The sequence below is a fragment of the Parasteatoda tepidariorum genome, chromosome 4 (genome assembly GCF_982258835.1).
Source record: "Parasteatoda tepidariorum strain Cologne lab strain chromosome 4, Ptep-v5.0, whole genome shotgun sequence".
Classification (NCBI taxonomy): Eukaryota; Metazoa; Arthropoda; class Arachnida; order Araneae; family Theridiidae; genus Parasteatoda; species Parasteatoda tepidariorum.
Window position 1 is genome coordinate 77,217,781 of NC_141758.1, and position 9,352 is coordinate 77,227,132.

General features: G+C 26.4%; 1 protein-coding gene across 2 annotated transcripts in view; it reads right to left on the minus strand.

Moving 5' to 3' along the window:
* Positions 1 to 8,690, minus strand: part of LOC107443668 (metalloprotease TIKI2) — a 93,935-nt gene extending 85,245 nt beyond the window's left edge. The window contains exon 1 of one of the 2 annotated variants that reach the window (XR_015433142.1): positions 8,342 to 8,687. Coding sequence is in view for 1 of the 2 variants with exons in the window: in XM_043051304.3 (XP_042907238.2) it covers positions 8,342 to 8,392 (51 nt within the window). In the remaining variant the exon portion in view is untranslated. Of the gene's footprint in view, positions 1 to 8,341 lie in introns of both variants that reach the window. The other variant, XM_043051304.3, reaches the window with a different exon arrangement.
* Between the last annotated feature and the right edge of the window lie 662 nt (positions 8,691 to 9,352).

Sequence of the window (9,352 nt, forward strand, 5' to 3'; positions counted from 1 at the left end):
GCAAGAATTTCGCTCAAATAAGAATGTATTTCACTCAAGTTGAGTTAAAAAAATTTAACTCTTTTTTGAGTAGGGGAAATAACTCTTTCATTTTAAGAGAGTAGCTACTCCTTTCGAAGTTTTTGATCATTAATTAACTTTAAATGAAATTATAAAATAAATATAAACTAATTTTATGATATGTTTATATTTAAAGTTATTTATATTCAAAGTTAACTAAGTATAATAATCTTAAAAGTAAACTGAACTGATGTGGTAAAAAGTATTATCACCCTGAGTGCAGCATCCGTAAAATCTATTTTAACATAAAACCCATTTGTACCGTAAAATTTTATTATTTTCTTTTGCAGTATATTTATTTAATTACAGCAATTGAGTGATTTAGCTGTAAATATTGCAGTAAAAATTGAGGTAGATTAAATTTTTTCATTCCGGGAAACTTTACGGTGAAAATGAATTTTACGGTTTACTTTCACCCTGAGTGTCGGTACTTAATACCGTAGTTTGATTCGAAATTTTTTAGTGTGGAACACTTAAATGTATTTTCATTCTTCTATAATTTTTTTTTTTTGCGACTCCTTTCGAAGCTTTTGATCATTAATTAACTTCAAATAAAATTAACTTTGTGGCCATTGCTAAATCTCTGGGTGTTTTAAATTATGATATGTTATTAAAAATATTAAGATTGAAACTTTTTAGAAGATATTAAACTTAAACTCCTAAAAGGTAGTGTTGAAAAATTAATTGAAGGATTTGAACATTTTCGAGTTGTTTCATACGTAATAAATGCTTAACAAAATTAAATGTCGATTAACATTAAATTACTGAATCATTGACAATTATTTACTTATAATCTACAATGAATATTATGACATAATTTATTTATTACTCAAAAAGAAAATCTCGCACATTTAATCTACCTATTTATGCATAAAAATTTAAAATAATGAAAAGAAAAGAACCGCGCATTGAGAAAACAAGTATATTCAAAGCTACCAGAATGTGGTAAAATGTATCGTGCTTCTAGTTCTATCGGAGCATCTATAAGGTTGATAATTTTCACCCTAGTGCTTTGGTAATGATTTTGATAAAATGAACAGTAAAACTTGATTTTATACGATGTGATAAAATTTGGCAAATATGGTAAAATTTGGTAATTTTATCATGATGTCTTAGAGCATGGAATTAAAATAATTTATTCGGGTAAATTTATTTTTCAGTTTTCTATTTGCTACTGTATGTATGGTAATAAGAACTATAATTTTGAAAACCATAATTTCCGGTTAAATGAACACATAATTACCAAATAAATTATTCAAATAACATGTAATTTGGTTTTGTTAACCAGAAGTATGGGCCTAGTAACCAGAAATGCCATTACCATACATTACGGTAATTTTACCAGAATATTTTTATTCGAATATGGAAATGGGAGATTTATAAGAACTTGAAACAGAAAAAAAACTTTTTGAATCTATCTTTTATTTATACACGAATAATTGTACTTGCGTAACTGATATATAAGTTATGAAACTCGGAAAATAGTATTTAAAAGAACCGCTTCAATTTAAACCCTAATATCAGGTAAACTAGTTTATGACAGAAGAAATTGCATGTGGGATTCAATCTGAACCCTAATAACATGTAAACTAGTTTATGACAAGAAATTGCATGTGGGATTTATTTTGGCACTCTATTAAGATTGTAGCAAAGTGCCTATTACAACTGCGTGTTTCGATGTTTAAAAAAACAGGTTTAAGCAGTCATAAAAAATTACTAATAAAAAATTTTCAATTTCACAATACCACAATTTTTTGTTCAAAAATACACAATTCAGAAAGTCAAATGTCAGACTTTTCAAAGAAAAGAATTAATAGCCATTCCTCATTTTGAAACAAATACGAAAAAAAATATATTGATGTAAATTTTTTCGTTACAATGTGCTAATTTTCTAAAAAATAAACAGCTTCGGTCAATTTAAAGTCAAGCTTGGGGGAAAAAATTTGACTGCTATTTTTTTCTTCTTTTCTAATCTCTTCCTAAACAAATTGTAATATATTATTACCCTGCTTTAGTATTTCATCAGCTTTTATTTAAATCATTTTTTTAATCAGTTAACCAAAAACTAGACAATTTCGGAGTACTGTTAAAAATTCCGAATCGAATTGCGATATAAATTATCAACATACTGGGTGCGTCATCCGTAAAATCCGTGTTTGCTGTAAAATACTGTACCGTAGTTTTTACAATAATATTTATTTAATTAGAATCATTTAGTTTAAAAATTACGGTATATAAGAGTTTTGTTCCTTAGCATATTGCGGTTAAAACGGATTTTATGGTAAAAAGTATCGGTACCCTGAGTATTTTTTATCGTAATTTTAACAAGAATTTTATGATTTTAGTTTTTTTTCCCTATACAAAATTACGCAATTAAGGTAATGAAACATCAAACTTATTTATAAAAAGCATTAATATCCATTCCTAATTTTGCAAATAATGTAAAAAATAAATAAATAAAAGTAAATATTTGAATAAAAAAATTAATTTATGGAAAAATAAATAGTCTTCCGTTTTCACCTAAACTTTAAAAAAAAAAAAAAAACTTTCTCGCTTTTAATAATACTTTTATTACAAGGTAAGGATAACGGTAAACTGCCCGTCTAAATGGTTCAATATGTTTTAATAAATTAAGTATACATTCAAAGCATTATTATGAAAAAAGTTAACCGAAAACAACCCATTTTCGTATAATAGCCTTAAGCATTTCTACTCGTAATATTCAATAAGAAAAGTCTTTTTATAACTTTTTCTTATCCCCCCCCCCAAAAAAAATGCAAGTTAAGTATTAAAATTTCAAACTATTCAACGAAAAAGCAAGTCTCCTTTATATAAAATTTTAATTTCCAGAAAAACAAATAGCTTCTATTTAAGTTTAGTTAAAAAATTCAACAGTTACCCTTCGTAATATATAATGTTCACTTAATTGAATTCTTGTTTTCTTACCTTAAGCAAATACTTTATTCATGTTAGTCTAACACGTCAATTTCAAAAATAATTGAGGGTAAAATGAGTTTCTTTACAGAGTTAATTTTTTTATTTTACCCTCCCCCTTAGTTAAGCATATTTAACCTTCAAGTTAAATGATTTAATAAATGGAGAGTGGATACCTATAATCAACAAATTTTAATTTCTTCACAGCAGGCTTTACTTCAAACAGCTGTGCTTTTTACCAGGGCAGAACAAATATTAATCGTAGTGTATTAAAACCCAAAGCTCGTTTAATGTTTAATTTTGTTTAACTTTCGAACTTTATTAGCCAGAAAGAGCTCTTTTTAACATTATTCAAGCATCATTAATTTTTGTTATTTTGTTAAAACATGTTTTCATGTATTGGTTCAGATTAAATCAGAAATGTAATGTTCACATTAAAACAACCATAAGACGAACTAAAAAAAATCCTTTTTTTCTTATAAATTTAATATTTGTCGGGTAGTTTAAATATTGCATAGTAATATCGAAAAAAAAATATAAAGAAACAATTTCTGAAACTTCGTTTTTTTTTTATTACAGCACTTAGCATCCATGCAAATAGTATTGGGGAAGAATCAATCAATAAACTTAGTTCGAGTATCAAAGAGCAACTACAGTAAAAGTTACAGTACTGTAACTTTTTTTTTTGAATTCGAATTGTTACCTGAAATGAACTGAAAAGAATTCAATTAACTGCATACGTATGAACCAAGAGCAAAATTAATAAACAAACCGACCACCCTGAATAACCTTTGATCTAATGATCGGTCGTATATTTAAAATTAAATTTCTCGATCGATTTCAGTCAAATTTTGCATCTTGCCATTTAAGATTACATTATTTGAAATGTTGTAAAAATTGTATATCTTACAGAACAAAAGTGCTTCGAATATTATTAAATAAAATAATAAAAAATATCTTCTAACGTTTATATTTTGAGTGGAATTATCTTTGGAAAAAAGAATTTCATAATTGGGTACAAAAAGTTTTCAACTTGCTTAAAATATTCTCGAGATATGGCGAAATACGTATAAGGTAATATTAACATTAATATGGTTTTTCGAAGTTGTTTCGCCAAGGAAAATAAAACTTTGTGCCATTAAATTCTACATTCAATTCAATTCAATCCAAGGAAAATAAAAAAAGTCACTAAAATATTTTACTTGTATTCTGATTGAAACAAATTTTCTCTTCATTGGATATCAAACTAATTAATTGCCTTCCTGTCATTAAAATTTTAGGATGTTTAGTTTGAAAAAAAAATTTAATCGTGATTTTACATGCAATATTTTTGATTTTTATAAAAAAATAATTATGAATTTGCTAACTTTGATCAAGGTGCCTTTTTAAACAATACGTAGATATGATTTATGTAACCACCCATCTTATCCTATAAATGTTAAACAAGAATAAAAATAGACCTAAAATAAATGAAGATATTAATTTAATCATATATTTAAACATCCTTTCCAGATTAAAAGAGGATTTTAGTGTTTTCCTCATGTACTTAAGTCCGGGTCACATAAGATATCACGATTATGCTAATTATTTCCTTATAACTGCATTATGCCGAATGAAGGTTGAAGTAATCATGACTACGCTTTAAAGTAAATAAAATATTTTAATTAATTAATTGATAACTATGCATTACAAACCAGCAAATAAATTTTTTCTTGTATTTGTGCAAAACAAAAAAAGCTTATTCTGAAAATATTTTTTATTAATTTTTTATAATCGAACTATTTAGAATTTTAATTATTGTTATCCTATATTTGACCTACGCCAATTATTTTAATAACTTTTAAAGACAAATACTAAGTTGAATAGAGACTCAAGTTAAATTTTTTTGGTCCTATTTCGTACAAAGTAAAAAATTCTGGTAAAAATTACAGTACTGCATGATAAGGTCATTTCTGATGTAAAAAAAGAAAATAAAAATCATTTTTGTTAATAAAGCAAAAGTATGTGGTATTATCTTTTTGTAAATTTTTCCGATCATATGATACGGTTAACTTTTACCTATGAATCTTGGTCATCAAAATTCTTATCACTACACATTTAGTAAAAAATACAAAACTGAAAAGTAAATTTAAACAAATAAATGGTTTTTATGCCATACTCTAAGGTATCATAGCAAAATACCAAATTTTACCACACGTACCAAATTTAATCACATGTTATAAAACCATATTTTATTTTTAATTTCACCAAAATCCTTACCAAAGCGCTTCGGTAAAAACTACCGAGCTTTTTGATGTTATGTTCCCTTAGAGCTGATAAATTTTACCATATTCTGCTAGTTTTGACAACACTTTTTTTTTTCAGTGTAAAACTTAGGTTTCAGTTTATCGGTTGGGAATTTTTAAAATATTGTTTGGAGCAGTTTTCCTAGCAAAGTTTAGTTATCTTAAACAAATTTTTCCTTAAAAGATGTAGAATAGAATTTTAGGCATCAATACTTTTTTAATAAATTCTAATACTTATTAGTACGTAAAATAAATATATGGTGTTACAAAATGTTTACTTTTATTGAATACTTAGGATACACGAATCCTTCCTAAAAAATAAATGTGGTCAAAACATTCTTATTTAATGTTTAGATGCAATGCTTATCAATCAAGTTCAATCAGTTTGCATGAGTAACAAAAACGTCGTAGTAGAAAATTGTTTGAACCTTTGATGAAATTATTAAAAGATATCAAAACAAAAAAAGCAGCCGAAGTTGCCCATGAAAAGGTGAATAAATATACGAGTGGTATAAGAGATTCAAATGATGTACGAAATCCCATTTTCATGAAATTTTGATGATGACAGTAACTTTTACCATGAAAGGAAGAAATGTGTCACTTTCATTGTGTCACAATATTTGAGTAGCCACAATGATTAACTATAAAAAGCTTGGATAATAAAACTTTTAATTCTACAATTTTTACAAAGATTGTATAAGAAATAGTATACCAATCGTATACTATTTCTTATATCCATGATATAATTTAATATACTATGTTATTAACATAGTGTAAATTTCCAGATTAAATTAATGCAAAAAGTATCAGTACTCAGCGTGCCGTTCATTGTAATCGAGACAAGTTACGAACTAAAAAAAATGCGATACCGTAATTTTTACAGTGATAATTACCATAAAATCACTGAATCACTCCAAGTAAATGAATAGTACTATAAAATTACTGTATAATATTTTACGATAAAAGAAAAGAATTTAACTGTAAAGCGGATTTCTAGATGATACATCCAAAATGTCGTTACTTTATGCCTTATTTTGAACCAGAATTTTTTATAGTTTAAGTTGTTCGTGTAATTTATATATTTATTAGATACCGGTTCATCAAGACAACAATAAATGTCAATATTTTTTTTTAACAAGACTATGACTGTAAAATTTTATCTAACATTTCCCCAGATATTTTATGAAATGAGATTACTTATTTTAGGAAGGAATTCCTACAATTTTATGCATAAATTTAATATTAAACTGATTAGGAAAAAAGAAATATGCATATTTTATTAGTCAAATATGGAAGTTATTTATTGCGAATAATTTCATAAAAATTCGACACACTAGAAAATATATGCAAGTAAAAAACGTAGCATTATATACATATAACATTATAAACGTAACATTTCAACATTTTAAAATTATTTATGAATCTTAGATTTTTTTAAAATCCCTCAATAGCTTCCCATGAGGTCATTTGAGTTATATATGATAAAAAGCCTGGAAATATTACTTTAATAATGATGAAATTGGTCTATAAAAACCTTTTCTTGCTATCTACGAAAGATTATTGAGGTTATTAAATAGCCTTGAAAGATTTTTAATCGTGGGGTTATTAGTAAATAAAGGATCACATAAAATCCTGATTAAATTAAAAAAGAAAGCGAGCTTTAAAAGTATCCTTTACAAAACTTCTTACTATTAAAACCTTTCAAGTAGTAGCACAGAAGATTCGGACTTATCCCTTTGACGCAGATTTGGACACCTGTGCCCCTTTCGTATATTTTTTCACACATTCCAATTCGAAGCAAAAATATATTTCGGTAGTTTTTAGCTATAAAAAAAATTCAAATAGTTACTAAAAAATATTTTGCTAGATTATCGGAATTATATTTGAACTAAAATAAAATCCAAAATATCTAATATGAATTTTTTTTTTTTCATTCATATATTTCATTTTTTTTTTATTCATAAAAATTTATCAATTGATCATGTAAATTAAGGAAATTGAACTGAAGAATAACTGTTTCTCTTAGATCTAAATAGGTGCAAATTTGAAAAATTATTGCTTGGATTACTTTAACACAGAAAAAGACACCAGACCAGTGTTTCATGTTGTATTTCAAAATCATAAATTATTAAAATGTTAAGTACAATATTTTTCACTTATTTTGAACTAAATAATACCTAAGTAAAACATTTTTAATGTTGATTTTGAGAAATCATTTAGGAATTTTCTAAAGGAGCAATGACAGTTTGTTGAAAAAAGTTCTTTCAATTCCAACTCTTTTTTTATTAATTACATTCGAATTTCTGCTTAACTCATATTCAAATAATCATTCGAAACCCGATTTCTTATTTTCTTTAATTCTGCAACGGCTAGATAATATTAAGAAACTTAACATAATATGAAGAGAAACAATTTTTTCAGAAAGTATTTTTGTGTGGAATTCTTTATCACAAATTAAAAAGATAATTTTGAAGTTGCTATCCAGTTAGAACAACAGATTAAGAATAACAAAGCTTTTAAAACTTACCATGAATAATTATATAATGAGAGTTTTTAATTCCATGTTTAAAGCAAAAAGGAAGACAAAATCCTCTTTTTAGCAATTTTTTCATTCAAACATTACCGCATAATTTCGAATACAAATTTTCCCTTGCTTGAAAAAACAGACGATATTTTAAAAAATTTAAGACACAACAAACTTCGTAACCGTTGGAATAAAATGAATCGTCTGGAAAAAAAGTCTGAATATCTTTATACGCTCTTAACTCTGAAAAATTAATTAAAACTTTTAAAAGAACATTTTATTTATTGACTTTTAAAAAATTATTAAGGATTTTTTATAAAAAAGAACAATGGTTTTTCCCGTAGCAAATCATATTTGGATTGTGATTCAAAAAATAAATAATAAAAAAAAAACTTATTGGACGGAATTGTAATTAACAAAAGAACTTTTTAAACAATAACTTTCGATGAATTCTTTTTTTTTAAATGAAAAAGATCTTTTTAAAATCAATTTTATTTTAAAACAACAAATTACGAGCAACAAAACTTGGAAAACTTACCATGAATAATGATATGATGATAAAAGTTTTTAATTCCATGTTTAGAAACATAAGGAGGCATCAGCCCCCTCTATTTTGCACATCTTCCATTTAAACATTACCGCAGAGTAACGAATACAGACATTTATCTGCTTAAAAAGACAGACGATATTTTAAAAACTTTAAAACACAACAAACTTCGTAGACGTCGGAATAAAATAAATCGTTTGCGTCTTTAGACAGAGTTGTAGAAGACACGTGCTTTTTTCAACTGTAACCGAAACCTACTCCGTAATGTAAACATAAGAAAGCGGCGGAGAGTAGAGAACGCAGAAATGTTTCTTGTTTGGAGGATGAGCACGCTTTGAACGAGGCCGCCGCAACGGAAGAAAGGGGAAGAGTTGTAGTATCTTGAGATGTGTTGCGATTGGCTGCGTTTCCAGGGCCCAGTCTCGTGCCATCCGTCAATCACACATGAATGGGGAGTGACGTCGGCATTTTGCTTTTGATACGTAACTGATACGAAAAGAGAACTACTGAAAACAAAAACCGAAAAAACATTTAATTTGCTATCTCAGGCTTTCTACATTCCAAAGAACAATGGAGTAGACTTAAATCGATATTTATAAACCGAAAAAGTAAATAAATTAATATTTTTCTAATCAAAGGATAACTGCATAACCCACCAGAAGCATATATTACTGTCAATAAGATGGCCTACCAAGCATTTTATGGGAAATAAACATTTCATAATTTTAATTTCGGAAAATAAAAATTATAATGAATTAAGGCTTTGGTAACATGGGAAACTTGTTGAGAAATTAATATAAAATTACCAAAACATATACTGCCTGACAATTAGATATTTTTATTTGAAGAAGTAAATATATTCGAAATAATTTGGAAAACAATTTATGAAGTTTAAAAAGTAGGAAAATCTATTATTTTTATAGCTTAAAAATTTTTTTAAGCTTCTTAAAATTTCTACAGGTATCTATTTTATCTCATAAGGCTCGACTGAGCAATGCGTAT